The 22,978-nt window shown below is 38.9% G+C and overlaps 2 protein-coding genes across 3 annotated transcripts in view; one reads left to right on the forward strand and one right to left on the reverse strand.

Annotated features, from left to right (window-relative positions):
• Positions 1–17,321, forward strand: part of adamts7 (a disintegrin-like and metallopeptidase (reprolysin type) with thrombospondin type 1 motif, 7) — an 85,553-nt gene extending 68,232 nt beyond the window's left edge. For both annotated transcript variants that reach the window (XM_084363283.1, XM_084363284.1), the window contains one exon: positions 14,408–17,321. In XM_084363283.1, the coding sequence (XP_084219409.1) occupies positions 14,408–14,553 (146 nt within the window). In that variant the 3' untranslated portion in view covers positions 14,554–17,321. The remainder of the gene's footprint in view (positions 1–14,407) is intronic.
• A 2,023-nt stretch (positions 17,322–19,344) lies between these two features.
• Positions 19,345–22,762, reverse strand: calml4a (calmodulin-like 4a). The gene is made up of 5 exons (XM_084350581.1): positions 22,680–22,762; positions 22,559–22,589; positions 22,099–22,239; positions 21,771–21,959; positions 19,345–19,866 (listed from the first exon to the last, which is right to left on the reverse strand). The coding sequence occupies exons 1-5, from the start codon at positions 22,680–22,682 to the stop codon at positions 19,769–19,771; spliced, it is 462 nt and encodes a 153-aa protein (XP_084206707.1). The 5' UTR covers positions 22,683–22,762; the 3' UTR covers positions 19,345–19,768.
• Positions 22,763–22,978: the final 216 nt, after the last annotated feature.

Here is a 22,978-nt window from a genome sequence, read left to right on the forward strand (position 1 = left end):
ATTTGCAATTTGACTTCGGACACGTTCATTTATTCTCCCAATTTTCAAACTTTTTGATTATTTCCAGGTTAATGTGACAAAATATTTTTGTTATTTAGATTTTGCAAGGTGGTCTCAGACCCTTAATGTAGAGGATAAAAATGTAAAAATATTTTTACACATCTTTTGCCTCATAGATAGAACGACCTCCATCTCCATCTTTAATACTGGGAGCATTTTAGAGTTTGTGGTCCTGAGAATGATTGATGATAAAACAAATGACTGAAAAAGAGCATTTTCTAATGAAAATAAATCATGGACAATAAATACTATCTGTTCTGTTATCATCTGTTTTGTAACGATGTACTGTAGAAGGTACCGTGGCATTTCATACAACAAAAAATCTGTGCATGTGTGTACGTATAATCTGTGCTTAATGTGATTTTCTGACCTTGAAAACAACATACAGTCCTGTTTTAGGGACTGGATGCTTCAGTGGTTGCCCTTTCACTTCAGCTTGGTTTCATGAGTCACTGGCTTACAAAATAACTGAAGCGCACTCCTCACTTCACTAGACACAAACTTAGATGGCAAATTCACCCCCTGATTTGACTTGAACAATCCTTTCTCTTTTTGCACTCTAGTATTCTGATAAACATCTCAGAGCATTATTAAAACTCCAGTTTGATCTATAAATTGTAATTTTTATGGACTCAAAGGTCATGTAGACGTCCTTGGACTGAATAGTTGTGTTGTAGTCCATAAACTCAAAGCACCGCTCTTGTTGGAGTTCACCCCCATAGAGCTGCTATACATTGTTTGTGGATTGCTGTGCATCTGTTGTATAAGGTGCCGGTTGTGTCATCAACATGGTGATGGTGATGGTGATGATGATGATGATGATGACATGTTGCATCAAACCTCCCACATGTGGACTTGTTTAAATGGGGATCACCTGTGGGTGGCCCATCTATCGTTTGTTTTTACATGGTAAAGAGGGCTCTGTGTCGTAGTCGGAGTGTGCAGATCTTTCATTTCACAGCTTATTATTACCAAACCCCAGGTTAGTCTGAGATCAGTGTTTGGATTTTTTGACTTCCTCCTGTCTAATCCATCAGATCCACTGATGTCGTTATCATATGGGTTAGACAAACACAGAAAACAACACCCTTTCAGTGGTGTACACTTAGTTCACCGTTCAGACACAGCTGTGGCTCAGGAGGAAGAGCTGGTCATCCACTTGTAGGAAGGTCAGTGGGCCCACAGATTGACTGCCGCTTGAGTTGTAAGGCACTTTGAGTGATCAGTAGACTAGAAAAGAACTATCTAAATGCAAGTCTCTTTACCATTTACCATTCAGCGTGGCGAGGCCACATAGGCTCAATTTAATGCAGTCGGTTGGTTGAAAAGATTAGCCTTATCTATATTCTTGAATGGTCTTTCATGCTTTTAAGATGTATTTGTCCTCTGTAAAAAATAGAGGTTATTTTTTAGGACAGGTTTCAGAAAAAGTAATGTTGTACACATGGAGAATAAAACACTGTATAGTGGTTCAACCAGACTGACAAGTGAAAGGGCAGAAAGAGACAAAGTCACCTCTAAACAGTTAAAAAAGAATTTTAGAAATCACCAGTCGGTGGTTAAAGACACTTGTGTTGAATTAAATAGGAACAGATTCCTGTTTACTGTTTCAGTAGCTATGGACGTGGACAATATTTCTTCATTCTGATGAAATCATTTGGTTAGGGTTCCACTGTGACATCAAAGTTGTACTGTTTGATCCACTGTGACATCACAGTTGGTTATGAATGTTCCACTGTAACATCACAGTTGGTTATGTTGTTCCACTGTGACATCAAAGTTGTACTGTTTGATCCACTGTAACATCACAGTTGGTTATGTTGTTCCACTGTGACATCACAGTTGGTTATGATTGTTCCACTGTGACATCACAGTTGTACTGTTTGATCCACTGTAACATCACAGTTGGTTATGATTGTTCGACTGTGACATCACAGTTGTAGTTTGATCCACTGTTACATCACAGTTGGTTATGATTGTTCCACTGTGACATCACAGTTGGTTATGATTGTTCGACTGTGACATCACAGTTGTACTGTTTGATCCACTGTGACATCACAGTTGGTTATGATTGTTCCACTGTAACATCACCGTTGGTTATGATTGTTCCACTGTGACATCACAGTTGGTTATGTTGTTCCACTGTGACATCACAGTTGGTTATGATTGTTCCACTGTAACATCACAGTTGGTTATGATTGTTCCACTGTGACATCACAGTTGGTTATGATTGTTCCACTGTGACATCAAAGTTGTACTGTTTGATCCACTGTGACATTACAGTTGGTTATGATTGTTCTGTTGCAACATTGCAGTTGGTTATGTTGTTCCACTGTGACATCACAGTTGGTTATGGTTGCTCCAATGTGACATCACAGTTGGTTATGATTGTTCCACTGTGACATCAAAGTTGTACTGTTTGATTTCAGTGTTAGGGTGAGGGTTAGTTATACTGATGTTTCCTCCAAAAACAAACTTAATCGAAACGGCTGTGTGACATGTTCAAAAGTGATGTTACGTCATGCATTCCTCGTCCTCGTCTTATATTTTTAAATCTCTTTTGGGGTGTTTGATCAGCTCCCTGTCCTGAAGAAGATCTGTCGCTGTCTGTGTTAAGTTCTCTGACAGTTTGTATTTAAAACAAACTCCCTGCAGTCGACCAGAAAGTAATCAGTTTATATTGTTTACAGGGGGCAGTTTTTATTTTGATTGGTTTATGAAAAGGTTTAGACTTCCCCTCTGCAACCAAGTGAAAGTTTATTCAGTTTGAGCGTGTTTATTCTTATTGAGGGGTTTATATGGAGCTTTTTTATTCTGTTTGGGCTTTTAAACCGATTATAATCAGAATATTAGGTTCCGTGAAAACACAGATACTGTCAAGTGTCGGTAGAAATAGAAGATTTATTTAGGGTTAGAGCTATTGGAGTTGGATCATAGAATATCAGGACTGGCATTTCACCGTCTAAACCAGTGTTTCTAAACCAATAATAAAAAAATTAAAAAACTCACAGACCACCTAACGTTAGCTTCCCAACATCTCCAAAAACAATCAGCCTACTTCAACAGTACAATTATATTACAATTTATAGCCTCATTAGGTGTCTCTTTGCGGCTGGTAGAGTAGGACAACCTATTCAATCTAAACAGTGAGGGCAGAGGGCCAAATCAAACACAGCTTCCTAAAATATTTAGAACACAATCACACCGCTGTGGTTCAATAAAGATCTGGACTGGAAATTATATTCCAAATCAAAGGTTATTTGGAGGGGAAATGGTTACAACAACTCAACAGTCTCCCCTGTAATGCAGTACCATGGGAACATCGACTATATGGATGTTTGAATCATTTTTATTATTCTTTTCATGTGGCCGGAGTCTTTCAAATGTAAATAATACATTCAACATCTGGATTTGAAGTTTTTTATCATTATGTTAAAATATCCGTTATTGAAGGAAAAAGGGAAAACATCGACACAACAGGTGATTGTAACTTTGCATTTTTATTCAGTATTAACCCGTGTGATTGTTTCAGCTCTTTGGACCACATGCAGCCCTTTTCCACACTTGGCTGTCAGCAACAGCACTGACAACACCGACAACCCGCCAGCTCTTCCTCTAATGATGCCACATCACAAGACCAGTGGAAAGGCTGACTACAGTAGCCTCAAAGGTCTTCTTTGTCAAACAGGCAGTTAGAGCTTTTTTTTCAAACTATGGAGTTGAAAAGACGTTTGCAATCAAAGCAACTATTCACAGCAGAAAATTACAGCCTGGGTCTTCTTTTTGCTCGGGACACATGCATGGCTCCACATTTCCATCTTTTGATGGAGTTGGATTCTGTCACACTGTGTAACAAAGGAAATCAAAGCTCGTATCTGGCTTTGGTGTGTTTTAGAACAGGCTCCATTTGTTGCAGTTACAATTTGTTTTTTGCTCCAGTAGATGGTTTAGCATTGTTGTTGTTATTTTTCAGGGTTAATGGTCCTCACAGCAAACTCTTTCTACAGATCGGACAATGGAGCTTTTTTATACTGGCATTAGACAAGCTTTTTGCCAACATGTGCCTGTAATTATTGCACGATGTAATGGCTGAAGAATAATGTCACCGTTAGTTTGGATTGGTTCCCCATTTACCTCACTTTCATGATGCTATTTTGTCTGTCACTGGGCACGAAATCTCCCAGGAAAATGAAGGCAGCCATTTCTATCTGCTGTCTCGTCCATTCTCACGTCTGTCCTGTGTGGTTGGTAGTTGTGACTCTTAGGAAAACATAAGGCTATTTGTTGTCTTTCTGAGAGCGTCGCTAACAATAATACTCGATGAGACAAGATTTTTAAATGGCTTTTCTCAGCTCGAATTCAGTTTTACAAATATATAAAAAAATATAAAAAATTCAAATTGGTGGAATTCAACATAGAAAGTCGAGATTGTTTGGAGTTCTTGATGTCCTGTTTAACAGTTTAACAGACGTCTCTTTTATAATGGCTTTGTAAATGCTTTTTGGGCTGCAGGGGAATTTTTTGCTTCAATACCACAAGTGGCCACTGACAACACCAGAGGTACTGCTCTGTTCGTGCTTATCTGTAAGCTTTCAGAAAATGTGCAGAAATACAGAAGAAATGAATGGACAGCACAGCCAGTGATGATATTTATGATAATATGGCAGCAACAGTTGGCCATTTGAGCTCCATGTGTGACTCTCCATCTCAGTTAATAGATTGTTAATGTGTTTTGCTTCAGTGAGACAATCAGATGGCTGAGAATGTTCATTTTTCCCTCCTGTCAAGGAAAGCCTTGAAGCTTTCAGTCATAACAAGTACAGACAGCAGCAACATATATATTTTATTCCACATGTGAAATGTCAAGAACACACGTGGGCATGTGAGTGATACAAATCCTACAAGTCCCTTTGTCTTCATTAACAAGTCAAAGAAAAAAAGCAGACTGAATCCTAAAGTAAAAATTCAGTTAAACAATGTCGTGCTCCAGAATAGTACATTAAATTCCATGAACTGAAAATGAAAATATAATGGATTTCCTGAAACGTAAGGCTGACCAGTGTCTTGTTACTTTTCTCGGAACAGAGCAGACATATAAAAAGTGAGGTTCCCAAGAGATGACCTGCTGCCTCACACCGGGGCTTTCCAGCTCTATCCGGTGGTAACACCTGTTCTGACAAAGGTGTTAATGATGTATGTGTCACACTCAACACATCAAATTAGCCAGATGGTGGTTTATGAGGCGCTGAATAATCGTGTGTGCACACCTCATCTGATTTGATTGGAGCATCATACAAATTATATTATAAATAAGTTAATCATTTCTCATTGCAGTAATTGACCTTATTCAGTAAAAAAAACATTAAAGCAACTTTGCCATCAGAAGTTTGTTTAGAAGTGTTCAGATTATATATGAGGTAATAAACATACATTCAGTTTTGAACCTGTTGAGTATTTTTTTTTTTTTTTTTACTTGAATCTTCTGTTTATGGGCGCTGTTAGGATATGAGTTGAAGTACCTCTTTGAAAGTTGGCAGTCACTTGGAAACAGTGTAGTGTAGTCAGTTAAAAATAAAGACAGAATAACAGGGCTACATTTGATTTTACATCTCTGGACCAAGAACTACAGTTAGAGTAAAACAGCTCCACTGGTGGAAGCTACACACATGAAATATATTAAAAAATATATTATCAGTTTTAACATTTTTTACGTTCCTAGCTAGGAACAATATTTGACTTTAGTCGATAAAAAAAAAAATAATAATAATATGATTCTTTGTCACGCTGGTTGTAGGAAACTTTGTTTTTGTTCTTGTTGATGATTGAATGAGAGAGGGTCAGAAAAGATGAACACCCTCTGGATTAGTGGTGTTGCATATGGACACTGATGAAGAAGAAAGGCTTTACAGATCTGACATTAATAAAAGTCTGGCCATGTGTCAATAATCCGTGCCCCACTGTGATAAACTGACCAACGCAATATACTAGTCTAATCGATGCTGCTCTTTGCCATCTGACAATGCATCTGTCCGAGTCTGTGAGGTGAAAGCTGCTCCAAATAGCCTCCCGTCGAACACAAACGAGGAGCTTAGCACATGAGCTGCTTTTATTCAGTGTGAAACTAATGCAGCGACACGAGACGTGTGTGAGACCATGTGTGCAGCTCCGTGAGCCCAAGACAGATTTCCAGTTTTGTACGCCTGACAATATATCTGCGCTGCAGGTCATTAATATCCCATCAGGGAGAGGGGTTTGCTTAGCAGTAGGAGGATAATATGAAGCTGACATGAGTTCATTATCACATGGACTGTACATGTGCTTCTGAAGCTAATACAGTGCAGTCATCTGGAAGAAATAAGGGCATATTTCGTCATACAGAAAGTGACATTTTCTCTATTCAGATTGGTTGATTATGTTTTTTTCAGTGCTCACTCTGCTGCGGCTGCTATGATGATTAATACTGAGCTCTGACCCCTTAAGAAATATACATGCTGATAAAATTAGTTTGCTTTTGTTGCTTTTGTTGCTTTTGTTGCTTTGTGACTTGATTATTGAACATGGTCTCCAGGCAGTTTTGCTATTTTCTCTGTGTTTATTTAATTTAATTTGTCAGTATCATAGATCTGGCCCACACATGTCGGGTCTAAGGTTAATTTAGGTTTATGTTCATTTGACCCCCACTACCTGCTTTGCTGACGTAGCTTGAATAATCCAGGAGAATTTGCCAATTCCAATATCATTCATATGTGCATGAGTGTTGTCAGCCATTATCTGCGGTGTGCTTTTTCTAGGAAACCATCTTTGGCAATTAATCGTCCTTATTGTGCTCACAAGGGACAGCAGATGGAAATTATCTTGTAGCTAAATCTGCCACGTTTCTTCTCCTTGAATAAGATTAATGAGTTTTTTGCCAAGGGCAATTGGTTTTGCAGCAGGATCAAAAGTGGTTCAGTTATATAAACTTAAACTGGAAAATTTGGTAGGCTACTGGTAAATAAGATGTGACTGGGTGCTGCTCAGTTTCTAGTTTAGTCTTGACTCTTTAGTCTCTTCTTATCATTGAAGTTGCCTTCGTAGTCTTATCAGTCTTATCTCTATGTGTTGAATTATGCATACATATAAGAAACTCCTCTGCAATGTCCTTGTATCGAAGCGATGCAGAATCTCAAGTATGATCGCTTTAATGGAATTTCAATGAGTAAGAGGCTGAGGCTTTCCTCAGGGCTGCATTGAGGGCTGAAGAGATTTTAAATGCATTTTTTATTTTTTTTAATCTTTATTAATTCAGGGAGGGTTCACTGAGAGAGATGCTCTGTTTTTCAGGAACGCTCTAATCACATTCACACAGTTACACATTCACACCTGGAGGCCCAGTCCAACCACAGTCTGATCTGTTGGCCACTGGGCGGCTCCACTGGAGCAGTCGGGGTTAAGGGCCTTGCTCGAGGGCACATCAGTGGTGTTAATGACGGTGTAGCAAGCACTGCCTGTTACTTTCCCCACCCAGATTTATGCTATATCCATATATGACAACCCCTTGACATATGTGGTCTATGATTTATGGAGCCTCTGAACATTTGTGTAAGTACTGTGACACATACGGTATGGTCTATAGTCTGCATTCAACATGCATGTTGTCTGGGAGAAGCCGAGGGGAGGAAGGTCGAGTGGACGAGTGAACTGCAGTCAGTCTCTGCATACACAGATTCCCACGGCACAGAGTCATTGCCTGGAGCTAATGACGTACATTGTGTGGGGTTTGTGTTGTAGACGGTGTTTTCAACCTAATGATGAAAAGTTTTCTAATAAATATAGTTTTATTTGTGATTATTAAATTGGCAATTGACAACTTTTTTGCTTTAAATGTATAGAGGCTATTCCGTTTCAAAATTAAAGCCACTGCCCCAGCAATAGAAAAGTTGTTTTAACGCACCTTTGTTGTAGATCCGTCATCCAGGCACCATGAGTTCATTGTTGGAATAAATAATGATAATAATAATATTAGCTAGCTAGCATTAGTGACATTATCCAGTGCTAAAACAACTTGACAGGGGAGAAATGAAAGTTGAATTACAGTACGTCTGCCATTTTGCAACCAAAACAGGAAGAGGCATTGTTTTCTACAGTCACTGTCTCCATTTCATAGCACTGAGAGCAGGGTTTCTAGGCCAAATTGGGATTCTTACAGTTGTTTTTTGGAGGGTTGGAAGGTTAAAAATTCTCAATTTTCCACTTTAATAATCACATTTTCTGTAGTAAGTTATGTTTATTGTGTTGTGCACATACATAGAATACATGAAAGTGCCCTGCTGAGATTGGCAACAAAAAAAACAGTGCTGCAGTAGTGAAACATGTCAGCCATCATTTCTTATACTACCTTTAAAACTGAACTTCAGTCGAATATATAGATTTCCCTACATAAAGATAGAACAACTGTTTCAGCGTCTTCTCCACAACAAAAGAAAGTAGTATTTAATTTTGTAAAAAAAATAAATAAAATTCACCTGGAAAAACAGCAGATTTAAAGATACAGAATACGCCTTTATGCCTTTAGTTTATGTTTACAATCTCCTCACATATGGCCAATAAAATAGTGATTAATGTAAGTTGTTGCATGAAAGGTTCAAAAGTCAGGAAAGTGGGTTTAAGTTAAGTTTATCTGCAGACACCAGCCCACGTCTCCCTCTGGAGGGCCACATACTCCACTGTAATTGTACACCATTCACCCATAGAGGATTTTGGAGGTGAGGCTAAGCTCTTATCCAGAAGCTGTCCAGTGAGCTGAACTCAATACTATACTCCACAAACCGTGATAAAACAGCATTTTCACTGCCTTTACTGGACATTAGAGATCCAAGCTTGACAAGGCTATAATCAACAATAATCGACTTTTGACATCGTCAAAACAATGTGAATGATGTTGCTCTACATTAAAATTAACACCTGAATTCACAGCTCACCTCGGATTTGTATTGATTTTTAGCTCATTGTTTGTCCGTCTGGCCACAACTTTACAGTTCTGGTCCACTCGTTGTCAAAGCACCATTTTCCAGCTTTTTTTCAGTGGAAAAGTTTATAAACCCACTGTTCACTTACCTGCACAGCACCAAGCAGCAGAGACACACAGTTAGAGACAAGCTGGTGAACATAGTGGAGCATTTAGCAGCTGGACCCAGATATTTCCCTCAGGAGTTTATAGAGACCAACAGAGCTAAAGAAGAGTGAGTACTGGAGTTGTATTCATCAGGTGGTCAGACACACATCCAACAAATTACTGATAATGTTCCTTGGCGACGGCTGTATGTGTGAAAAACAACTGTAAGTTAAAGCTGTGTTCAAAACTTGTTTCTGCTGCCTCTCAAATAAATGACAGTGCACAATAAATTTAGAACTTCAAGAGCAATACTGTTGTTGTGCATTAAAAGTCAAATAAATGTGTTTCCCTATCTTGAAATGTAAAGGTCATACTAAATAGTTTTTATACACTGGTCATACAAAGATGACATCCTTTGCACTTACTGTATGCAGTGTTTTGGTCATGTTTCTCATTTCCTTCCCATAAACACTGATGGTTATTCAACAGCCCTTCACTCAGTTCATTATTCAGCTCATTTGTTCCCTGCCTTGATGGTGTTGGCATTAACCATCTGTGACCCTCAGACCTGAAGATGTTTTTTCTCTAAAAGAACAGATGCAAAGCCACATCCACTTATGAGTCATTCTACAGTAGTAATATATGACTGAAAATAAAAGAAATATATTACTGTAACGCGTTACTTTTGTAACCAGTTACCCCCAACACTGGTTATGTATACATTATTGCATTTTAAATGGCAGAAAAGCAGTAAAAAGTTTGTGAATGCAGCACTTTGCTTCTATACACGACTGTGGGGACAAGCAGTTCTGTGGTGCTTGGAATGTTAAGTAACTGATTAAAAAACATATGTCGACACAAACTGATGGCCCAACAGGCAGTAAGTGTTCAAATAACCGGTTGTTTTATTATAAAATAGGAAAAAAATGTACGTGTTTGTGCAATCTTTCTGTAAATGCTAGGGACAGAAAAATGTTTCCATAGAGTGACCGTTATACTGATGCAAAGGATGAGAGGCTGAAGTGGGGCTGTCCATGAACAGGTTTCTCTTGTAACCAAACTCACGGCACAGTAGTCTCACAAAGAAGTCCCACTGCGCCCTTTTGTTGTTTACTGTACCATATGGGGCATGCTGGTGAGTGGCTCAAAGATAGCACATGGGGGGTGTATAGAAGATGAGAAGCACACAGGAAACTCTGTGTATTGAGTTGCAGCTGTGACCTTTGTACGCCACTGATGTCATGGATTTTCTCTGATCTGTGACATTGGAAATTCTGCACCCTGGGGATTTTATACAAGAGCATTGGGTACAGTAGAACAGCATATATAGGTCGTAGAGCATGCATGCTGCCGAGCATAGCAATCCCCTGAATCTCAATTAACACCCAGGTCTAACCGTCTGTCATTTAACTCAGTGGGTGCCTCAGTGGCTTTACAATCTGTACAATGAGCGACATCCTCTGTCTTTAGACCTTCGATTCGACTAAGGAAAAACTTGCCTCATTGAGAAAAAAAACCTTTAACAGAGTTACAAAAAAGATGGAAGAAACCTCAGGAAAAGCCACAGAGGAGGGATCCCCCTCCCAGGACGGACAGACATGCAATAGATGTCGCATGTAGAGAGCAGAACAACAAAATCATAGTTTACAAATTTCATTGAGAGAATTTCTGATACAAGTAAATTGTATGAAATATATAGAGTGTGGATCCAGGAGGACGAAGGAGCATGTCGAGTCATCTCCAAGTGGGGCCCGAGTCCCACGACCTCCACTCTACCTTGTGACCTGAAAGAGGAGAGGCCGCACAAGATAATTAGCAAAAAAACATCAGAATATAAAAAGATTAAAACTTTAGTAGTACAGATATACAGATATATCTGTAGTAGTACAGGTATGAGGAGATAGTAAAACAGAAGAGAGCAATGATCCATGGGAGCCCAAGGTATGATGAGCTGCAGGCAGGAGAGAGAGAGGTTTCCTGTGGTCGAGCAGAAAAGAGCCTGGAATGAAAAGAGAGGAGGAGGAGGAGGAAAAAAGAGCTAGAGAGATGGATGGGTTGCCAATATATTTGGCTTGGACCTTCATCATCCTGACAATATAATTTGAGGACACTCTTGACTTTATTTCTAGTGTTTCTGTGATACTACACTTTCGCATTCGTCCAACACTTGATTCTTGACACCTTCCTTTTTACCATCCCTTCTATAGCAGTCAACAGTTCACCTTCACCATCAGCCACCTGTTGTGTGCAGTCACTCTCAGTTTTGTGACTCCTGATTTACATACAAAAGCATTCGACTCATCTAATCTGATAATCACAATGTCACAGTCACACATTATATGCAGTCTGTGATAAGTAAACATTCAACTTGAGGGTTTGCAGTGCTCAGAGAATTGTGCCTTTCAGTTTGCAGGAGGTTTATAGCCTACTTATAATACTTAAGTTGTCTGTTAAAGCTATCAGCCGTTTCCTCCGCCTCTCAGAAATGTTGAAATTATGCACCTGAGCTGAGATTCCAGCAGGAAATTGTGGGATGTTTTATCCTTTTTTTTTTTTTTTTTACTCTGACAGCTACTCCAGAGAAGTGCTTGTGGGAAATAAAAGGACAGGTGGTAAAACTAACTTTATTCCTGAAGGAGCTCTGGTTCCTGCCCACTTAACTCCTCTTAAATGAGAAGACAATAAACTGAATACAACAAAAACATAAAGCTCTGAAACACTGAGTGTGTGATGAAGTGTAATAATTCAATAACAACCCACGCTCAAATCGTTGTCTGGCCTGGTTATCCAATTTCATGCTTGTGCTGTAACTGCTGTGATTTGAAAGACGTGGCAGCAGATAGTGTTTGCTCTGGTGGACAGATACGAACCTGCGTCCACAAATGTACCAATGGCTTTTTTTGTTGTTAACATAGTGGGTCACTTTTACTCAATAAGTATGTTTGATGTGTTGTCTTATTTTCTCATCCAGTCAACTTTTGAAGAAAAATGGCAGAAAGCCCAGCATCTCATTTACTTTGAACATATACTCGATCAGGCTGTGAGCCCTTTCTTGGTTTGCACACAAAGTGTGAAGAAAAGTGTTGAATAATGTAAAAAAAACATTTAAAAAAGGAGTATCTGTTCATCATCCTTTCGAAGGATGCTCCTGAAAGGAGAGTATAGAAAAGGACTGAAACTGAATTCAAAAGAGGGTTTTTATCCATACTGGCCTAGAGATCCTTTTGTACAGCATTTTCAATGTAAAACGTGGGGGACAAATCCACAGTCCATCCAAAGTTCAGCAGAGAGCTTCAGCAGTCTGAGTTTGACTAACTAAGCATGGTTAGTAAAAGTAAAAGAAAAAGTTTGAAGGGGAACAAAAAGGGGACATTTCGTACTGAACTGCAGTGGAGGAACAATAACACATTTTGTTCCAAAAACTAGGGATGCACCGATCAAAGTCCAACACCTCAACTCAGGGCATCGTTACCTGAGTAACGATCTGATACCAGTGGGTTTTTTTTTGTTTGTTTTTTTTTCCAAATTTACAATCTGTTTACCTCACTGTAAAGAACCTAATGATAACATTTTTATGTAAGGCAACATAAGATCAGGGATGCTTTGACGCATGAAACTGAGTAAGTCTTCCGCTTTGACTGAAGTTCTGAAGTGTAACTGATACAGGAATCAATGACATTGACAAAGAAACTGTGTCTGATGTGGACTGATCACATGTGGACGATACACACTCCACTCTTAAGGTCAGTATTGGGAGTGCTCGTAAGTCTGTCTGACGCTCAACACTAAAGTGAGAGTGTGGCTGTTAAAAGAAGTAGAGCACGCTGTTTCCGTATGAATTAATGATCGAGTCAACTGTCAGAAAATGGATTCAAGAAAAGCTTTTCTGTCCATATGCGATTCTGTAAGGACACATCCACACAGGGTTTAAAGCTCCTCTCCAGTTAGTTGGAAGTGAAGAAGCCTGAAACTGAAACAAGTCCAGTTGCCTATGATATAGCACTTCATCAGGCTTCATCAGTTATAACTAACTGGAGGGGAGTTTATGCTGTTCAAGGACTGCACAGATTTATACATTGGGGACACAAAACAACCTCTCCATAAATGAATGGCACAACACAGGAGGACCAACTCCTCAGGTCAAGACTCTGCTGTCCACTTACATCTGAAGGAGAGAAATCATTCCTTTGAGGACAACAATGTGAACATCTTGGCCAGAGAAGACAGATGGTTTGAAAGAGGAGTAAAATAATCCATCTATGTCAAACTGGAATGACCGTCTTTGAACAGAGGAGGTGGCCTACGACGTTACCTATCACCTACCTACAATGCAGCACTGAGTTCTCTCCCAGACAGCTTAACAACCATTCACACCGGAAGCCTCTTGGATGAGAGGTGAAACATCTTCAAGAAACTGAAACAAGTCCAGTTGCCTGATACAGCACAGAATTACCATGACCTGGATGACTGAGAACCTTCATCAACATTAGAAAGGGTTCCTTAAAGGGCAAGTTAGGACACAGGGGAACAAATATATTGACCAAGAAGTGTTTCACTGTACATGGGGGCTTCTTGTCTCCAAGGCAGCAAAGCAAACTAAAATTCTCCTCTTCTCCTTCTCCATTCATCAAGGCAACTTACTTTGAAGGACAAAACTGTATTTTGCTGCACTAATTGGCAAGTTTAAAAATAATTCAATCCAACAAATCATTGTGCTAATCATCATCCAACTACTAATTAGTATCTGGCTGATATGAATCGTTTAGCAGTGCACTGTTTCAAGGTTTCTGGGTTATTTTTACCCAGTTCTTTATCCCCAGGACAAAGAACAGAGACAGTTGTACTACGAGGCTTAGTCATAATGTTTAAGCTGCCACACGCTCTGATCAGAGAGGTAATCTTCAGCAGGTTTCTGAATATTACCTGTGGTGACCCAAAGTGAAAAAAGACCTTGAGCAACATGTGTGGGATTACTGGATCTCTGGTTCTGAACTTTTTATTGTAATGTTGACTCTTATTTCTAGACCTAAAGGACTTGGGTTAAAATTGATGCTTTCACAATGTTTACTATGTGTTACAAAGGCTTACTTCTCTCATGTGTGCATTTTTCCGGTCTTTCTTATGAGTCGCAAAGCTATGACGTTACAAAAACTTGATGGTCAGTTGCAGTCATGGTCATCCAACACCAAACACCAAAACATCAGTATCAAATCGTACCTCTGACTTCTGTCTCTCTTCCTGTCACCCACACAGGAGCAGTTTGTGTTCGTGATCGGCTAACGTTTCGCTTCTGTCAGACTCTCCGCTGGCTTGGCCGTTGTCTCTTGCCCAACGTACGAGCGCAGTGCTGCAAGACCTGCAGCCAGCGCTCCCGCTCCAGGAGCACGTCTCGCCACTGAGGTGCAACCACTCACAGGCCTCATCCACAGGACTGCAACACTGAATGATTAAATGTAATCAATAAATTCAACAATCTGAGCCCTTTCCTGATTTTGTCACCACTATAGACTAATTATGAATTAGTCCCACGACAAAACTCTGCATGTTTCTGCTGGTGAAATTAACGAGAGGGCTGAAATGAGTTGGAATCGTCACAATAGCATCGCCTCTCTCTCAGCAAAGCAATGAGAATGTAAATATTTCTTTGCACTTTTTATATTATATAGTTTTACCGCGATGACATTTAATGAATCAGGATTACTTTGTAACAGATAGTAATGCATTATTACACATGATCACTCATTAACCTTAATGGTTGGTACAATGCTTTCATTTTATTGACAGCAGCAGAAAATAAACAGAATAAAACATAGTTACACAATTCACAATGTTTTTTAAGCACAATGTGGTACAAGTGGGAGGCAAAAAAGAAGTGGTGCATAAAATTTTGTTCATGTGACATTTCTAAATAATTGACCGTTAGCGAAAGCCTGTTCCGCCCTTAGCTACTGTTGCTACACCTGTCAAGCTTTTCAGTCAGGCACGGCTCATAATTATAACAATTACAATAACAGTAACATTTTTACTGTTGAAAATCTTAGTAATTGTTTCAACCAATCATTCAGATTGAAAGACAAATGCAGGCTTCTCATTTCTAGTGCATCATCGCTGGCCAGCTAAGCTAACATTAGCTCCATCTCAGACTGACCTTTTAATGTTTCAAGCCAACTTTTAAAATGAGAATCCTGTAAAAGAGGTCTGAAATGTTTACTCAATGTACACCATACATGGTTTTGTGCTGAAAGTTAAGCGTCCTCATCAGTCGATTCATGTAGAAGAAATAGAGAGACAACATTGTTTTTGTATAGAGAGCCTAAGTCCGGTTCCCTCGTCTATAAGTCTGTGAGGTTTTTGAATTTCTTTTTCGGTTAAATGCCTGACATAAGGTCTGTTCTGTTCAATGACACAAAATACATCATTAAATGTCCCGTAATTTAATTATAAAGTGCTTACGTGTCTTAAAACAAGTGTAAATGAGACTACAGAAGTTGTCACGGACATTAAACATCATCACACCGAACACGGACACTCATCTACTCACTAGTCTTTACAGGCCGACTTTAGCAAAAACTTTTCTGACTCTAAACTTTACAACTTGTAGATCAATTTACAGAAAACATGTACAGTAATTGTGTAGTAAGACATTTAGTGGTGGTGACGTTTAAGCTATGCGATCGTGAAGATTATCTTGCTGAACAAAACATGTATCATAAACTTGTCTTTGCCACAAGATTGTTTTCTGCAGTAATCCAAAATCCAATTAAAAAATCCCACAAGCTTTTTGTCGAGGGAACCAGGGTGATGCTAACCTGCGTGTTAGCCTACAAAAATATGTCATCCCTACACCACTATATTGTGATTAGTCCTACAACCTCCTTCACGCAGCCTCATGTGGTCAGAAGTCCAAAGCTTGACAGGCCTACAGGGTAATCTCTATTCAGAGGCGGGGTTTCGCAAACGGTCAGTTGGAATGTTTAATGGCCACAGCAGCTTGTAAAAAGCTTTTTGGCTTTACCACACACATTTTTAAAGTCACAAAGTAAAACATGTAGCTAAAAGTGTAGCACTGAAAAGTGGAGCTGCAGGAAGTATGGTGCTAAAGGCCACAGAGGCTCTAAACATTTCGGGTCAGGTATTGGCAGGCCCAGTGCCTTATCTACTTGAACATTGGATGATTAGATGTGGTTTTCTGTTCGCAATTTCACTGAAATATGAGTCAAATTCAGCATTTCAGAATAAGTTCTTTGTAATTCTTCAAAATGGAGAAACTTATTGGAATAACGTCCGTGTCATATCATATCACGTGTAGTTGGGTGTATTAAGTATTTAGGTGTTTTGTTTTTTATACTTTTACAACTGTGTTTTTATTTGGTTTTTATCTTATTGTCTTGGTGGAACTGAACTGACACTCAGCTCTTTTCTTTTCCTCTCTCCTGCTTTCAGAATTGTTGTTAGTACTGACATGTATGTAAGATGCAGTTCAGCATCTTTTCAGCAGGAATTGAAAAGCAGCTCAGACTTCTCAGTGCAGTCCAGCCCAGGCAGCTGCAGTGTTTTCATACCCAGTTATTTCTTTATGCTGTTCAATGTTTAATGAAAAAAAAGGAATGTCTTTAGAGAAGGTTTGTGCTACACTGAACAAAGAAATAAATTAAATAAGGAGAAAGGGGGTCAATGTCATTGAATGAGGGACTAAGATATTGTCATATAATGTCTTGCTTTCCCGAGACAACTATATACACAAGCAACAAGAGACAGTTGGAGTGTAGTTACATAACACACAAATAAAGTACACAGTTTGAGGTAAGTATTATTATATAATTATAATTCAATTTGAATGTGTATTAAAAGTAAATTATACCTGCTTTGTCTATGTATTATGTAAACAAGTAAAGGGCAATTGTTTGGCAGAAAAGGGTGGATTTAATTAATGTGTGTTTAAAGTACATTTCTCTCTAAAGTTTACAGGTGGGTGTTGGGAACAAGCAATTATGTAATGTTCAGTTTGATATCTCAGAATTACATCCATATAAAATTGTCCTTCACTTGGAGTGAACTGATCACACAGTAAGCCCCGGTCTCTCCTCGGCCACTGTTGCCTGTAATGCTTTTAATTCTGGTGCTGCACTTTTACAAGGATACTAGTGGAAGACTGTCAAAATTAAAATCTAAATTACTTTCTCCAATAATGGGTCCTTGCTATCAGTAAGAAAATAGACAAACCCAGGCTTCTCATTTGCAGTCAGTGAACGTTAAATGTACCAACTGAAATGGCACTCTGTCACCAGTGGATTTTAGGAATAGGCTGATTGGTTTCCCCTGCAGAAGTGTCTTAAGTAAGCTTTTGATGGCTACATGCTGGCCCCATTTGTGCCCTCAGCACTCAGTAACATACTTCGTAAATTTGTCACATTCTGGTCAAAATTCAAAACTGATCCTTTAATCCATGTTATCCAGTAGGTTGTATCTTCAAGAGATTATCATGGTTGCACATCTTCTGTCTGCCCGGAGAAATGAAACGTGTCAGAGGCACTTAAATCTAATATTTACACAGACTAAGCCTACTTAATGTACGATTCAGTAAAGAGGAGCAGTGCAGCCTGCGGAAGTATTGGATTTTAAGTTTTGCTAAAAAGTAGACATCAGCAGCATCATGGAATACTTCTGATGCTGGATAACAGGTATGAAATAACTTAACAGTATCTCTTCACTCAAGGTTGGGTAGGGAATGTTATGTGACTCAATCATGGAGTTGACTAATGGTTTGAATGCTGAGGTCACAGATGGAGCCAAGCTACATGATACCCTGCTAGGTCTGCAGTTAAAGCAGGCAACAAGTCTGCATCCTCACCATTTACACCCATGTAGAAGTGTAGATTTCACTTTGACAAAACAACAGAGCTCATGGATGAGGTACAGATGGGTTTGTCAAATGTCTCTCTTGTTAAATAATTCAAGATCCAATACAAAGCAAGACAAAACTTCTAATCTTTGACATTGTTGCATTTGTGACAATCTGACATGCATTAGAAGTACCAGTCCTGGTGAGCAGGTTGATTTAATCACTTCTAACACGCAAAACATGTTTGCTAATGTTATTCCGTCCCCTTTGGCTGTAGCAGTAATGCTAATCTGCTGCTTTAGGCCATAAGGAAAGCTCAGGTTAGCAGCTGACCTTGGAGCAAAAACACTGTTTATTAGGCCTTGTTTGCTGTTGACATTTTGACTTGTGGTGACATCATTAATGTTATCAGTTACACGTGCTTTTCCTGCCAGGACAAAATGTCTGCTGTAAATATGGTCTTTGTATTCCTCACACTACACTTTTTTGTTTTGTTTCTGGAGGCAAAACAATGAACTACTGGTAAAACACAAACACTATTTATTTTGAGAGACAATTTAAAAGAATCCGAAGTTAACGAACGATCGAAGAAAGTATAATTGCCCTTCAAATTTTCTCAAACCTACCCAGCAGTCCCTGCTAAGCTACAGAACATAGCCCATCCATGTTTCACAATGGTCAGTATTTCATGTTTTATTAGGGTGTGACTAGTCAGAAGTAGTCTTCAGCACACATAGGACAAGACAATGATGCAATGTCTGGTCACCCTTTTTCTTTAACTGCAGCTGAGTTTATAATTTTTCTCAGTTAAGTTTATTGAACTGATTGTTTCTTTACCTCCTCTGATTTTCAAGATTCATATTTGTACATTTTAGGATTGCATTGGTTTCCAAGCACAAAGTCCTGGTGGCTAATATGATACTTACCTGCCTTCAGTTGCTATGCACAATATTACCTGCATAGGAATTCTAGGTCAGTCATGCTAGCTTTTAGTATTTAACACATTTTTCAAAGCAATCTGTGGGCGAACTACAATCTCTGAACAAAATCCCAATGTAAACTTCATTTGAATGAACTGTTTTTACATGCTCTAGAGAAAATGTTATTCATTTATTAATCACTGATGTGTTATTACATTTGGATATTTATATACTGTGCTGTATACTACAAAATAAAACTTGTGATAAAAGTTCAAAATCCTAAGTCGCTTGCGTGAATTCAATCAGTTTGTTTGGGTGGAGGGGAGGAATGAGCAAGTGCATCATTGTCTGTATCTGTTCTAGCAACTAAATTGTTGTATCCATATTTGCTGTTGTTGTTTGTAATTTAAGACAGAAATAGATATGGGTTCATCATAACTTGCTATATTTTATTATTGTTAGAAAACTATTTTCAGAACAGCCTCAGAAATGAGCTTCAGGTCAATGTTTTCAATCATCAGAGTAAGAGAACTGTTTACAAATCAAGTTTTTATATAAATCAATTAACTTCAGTCAGCTAGACAATGAGGATTTTCCTTCATCACAAGTACGGTTATTGACACATTTTACTAGGATGACACTCCTGTACCAGATACTCAACCCTAGTAGAGGGAATAGTTTGACAAAAGGTGTACTCAGAATTTAATGGTTTTAAAATTTGATCGCATTAAATAATAACAAGCCCAACTGTATCATATAGTGTTAGTTACAAAACAGCAAAGCTTTACAATGTTCAGTCATCTTTATGTTCTGTGTATGTGAAGTCAGTTCCCCATCATGGCTGGTGTTTTTTCAGTAATCGACAGGTGGCAGCGTCACCATCTCGGTGAACTCCTTGTAGTTGACAGTCCCGTTTGACTTGATGTTTGCCTCCTTGAAGAGCTCATCCACTAGACAGAGAGAGAGGAAACGCCTTTATAAGTGAACATGACAAAATAAAAACTCATTTGTCGCCGAGGTTAGAGTGTCCCTGCTGGTTTTTCCTGTGGGAGTGTTTGACTGTCTAACAACTCTTTCAGATTGTAGCCCCGAGACCCCCACAGAAGTACTACAGTAAGGAACTGAACTTTTAGAACTTTTAGAACTTTTTTAGTTCTGTTTGGCAATCTAACAACTTGATGGAAGTCTCCCCACTGAGAAGCAGCAGAGCTTCATTTAAATATAAACTGCTCTCTGTGCACAGCACCCATCCAGACGCGATGCACTGACGGTTTGAATTACATCCTTTTGTTGCTTGAGTCCGCTAACTGCATGAATGACTGATCTGGGCTTTGAAAAACAAATGGCGTCAAAAATCAACCTCAGAAATGTAAAAGGATAAAGACGTCCCTGCAGGAGGCCTTCCATCAAACTCTCTGCTTCAAAATCCATTTCTGATGCTTTGGCTCGGCTGTCATTACTTCACATGTGAAAATAAAAGTCCATGTCAGAGATGTACAGAGTTTATTGCATCATTGAGTTGCAGTAAAAGTCCAAATAGTTTGACAAACTGTGAGTGAACTAAAAAAGTTTGACTGCTGTTATTGAATTATCCTATTATATCACCGTACATTTTCCTCAAAAAAGAACCATGCAGGATTTTTTCTTAAACTTATAAATCGATTATCAAAATAGTTGCCAATTAATTAAAAAAGCTGACAACTAATTGACAGACTTGCTTTAGTCGGACTGACAGTGGATTGTTGTCGTTGTGTTGCTCACAGTGATGCAGTAAATGTACCACGAGAGCTTGGCTGGGATAGATCGTGTATTGTCATAAAAACACTGTAAATTGACAGTGGTGAATTTCCATTGGGTTGATGGTGACTTGTGATATTAGCAAACTCCCAAAATGAAAGTCAGGTGTGAGTGAACTAGATAAAGTACAGTTCTACGCATATTGATTTCTTGATTTATCTTTAATTGCTAAAAAGGGGAGCCTTCATCTTTCAAGGCATTCAAGAATCCTGAACCTGGTACCAGGACTAAAGGTTGAAGTTAAGTTGGATGTGTGAGAAAACATGGATTCCAAACTAAAGATCAACAGGGAGATGAGGTGACCACCATTTAGTAATCCTTTTGATTTGTGATAACCATATTTAAGATTGTTTTTCACTAAAAAAGATGCGTGTCCTATCTCTGATGCAAAGAAAAAGTTTGTTTCGTGAAAAAATGTTAGGCAAAGTGATTCTTTTGTGCTGTTTAAGACTTTTTAGCATATTTTCATGATTATTGGAATAATATCACAATCATTTTGGCCAGCATGATTGTAACATGAAATTTTTATATTGTCCAATGCCTTCGTGTGAGAGGAAAATACTCAGCTGTTGTGAGTTGTCAAGAGCGGTAGAGTTAGGTTCGGCTAGAAGCCATTTATTAGACTGAAATATGTGTTGATTTGAGTACAAACATCAGTTCAAGTTTTATCTAATAGTGACAGTTTAATTCCGAAGCGAAGGGTATTTCAGGATGTTCACATTCGTATTGGATGAACAAGGTGGTACGTTTTACTCTGGGGGAAGTACGAATAGTACTACAAATTCAACCAGTTCACTGTACGTGTTAGTACATTCAAATTTAAGCCTAATCTCAGTGAACATAGTCAGACTTCAAATCTGAGTATTTAAGATTACAGGGCCAAATAAACACTGCAAATAAACAGCAGTGTAACTCTGAGCTATATATTCATCTGCTTTAAAAGTTTTTGCTGTAGCCCAGTTTCAATACAGCAACTTAGCAGCTTCCTCTAGAGTTTGCTGATAGATTTCTGTCACAGCTGAAAAACAGTTTTTAAGCCTGAGTTTGTTTATTTTACCTTCCTTGTTTGTGAGTTTCTCTCCCAACATGGTGAGCTTGGCCCGGAGCTCGGAGGCCTGGATGTATCCTTTCTTCTGTTTGTCTGTCATCCTCAAAGCCTCCAGGATTTCTGCCTTGGGGTCTTCCTGCTGCATCTGTCTGTGCATCATTGTCAGAAACGTAGAGAAGTCCAGCTCACCTGTCTTTTCTAAACAGGAACGTAGAGAAAAAACTCTGAACAAGTGTATCTCTGTGCATGAAGAGAATCAACCACTTACACCCTGAACAAGGTTTCACAACCTTTATTTGCCCACAGCCTGAATGTATTGACGTATGTTGCACTTTACCTATTTTATGAACTTGTAGATGTCTTTCGATTTCACTGAACGTGGGGCTTGTACCTAAGCAGCGCATAACCGTGATCAGGTCTTTGGCGTCGATCTTGCCCTTTTGCTTCTTGTCATACAAAGAGAAGCACTCCTTGAACTCTGTAAAGGAAATGGAAAAAGTATTGATTCACATCAGCACAAGTCATTTGATTGCATTACTCCCTGGGGGACATTTTTCATTATAGTTAATCCATCATACAAGAACGGGTTAATTTAGAAATAAATTCAGACTGAACAAGGTCACAAGTTTGAACCATGTGTGCTTCCAAATCTGTCTTTATTTCCTTTTCCCCCTTGTAATAGTTATTCAAATTTAAATGTCCACTATATGTGAAAAACAGATGGCAAATAACACATTTCAAACATTAACAATAGCAGCAGATGAAAAACAACATGTGGTGCTGTAGAACTCTCTTACCGTTGATTTGAACTGGTGTGAAGAATTTAGCCTGTAGAGGGAGAATAGTTCGGCAGGTAAGTACACAAACATTGCTGTAAATTAAGAAAATACATGAAAAAAGGTTTCATTTTGCTCTTACCATGTTTGCAGTTGCTTTGTGTCTTTCCAGGAAGAAGAGTTTTCCGTAGCCCACGTCACCTGTCCCTCCACCTCTGTTTAAAGTCCACCACCTGTAAGCCTCCACGTAATTTAATATGCGTTGCTGTGGAAACGCAGATACCAGATCCAGAGCGCTGCATTGTCCTTTCCCTTTCCACCCCTCCGACAAGGGGAGGGGCCCAATTATTGCCAGTCAATCACCACATGATACTGCTGTGTCATATAATTAAAGGAAGTAACCAAATAAAGACTTCAAATGAATTGAAATACATGTGTTGT

Source organism: Pagrus pagrus (assembly GCF_965226575.1).
Source record: "Pagrus pagrus genome assembly, chromosome: 1".
In the NCBI taxonomy this organism is placed as follows: Eukaryota; Metazoa; Chordata; class Actinopteri; order Spariformes; family Sparidae; genus Pagrus; species Pagrus pagrus.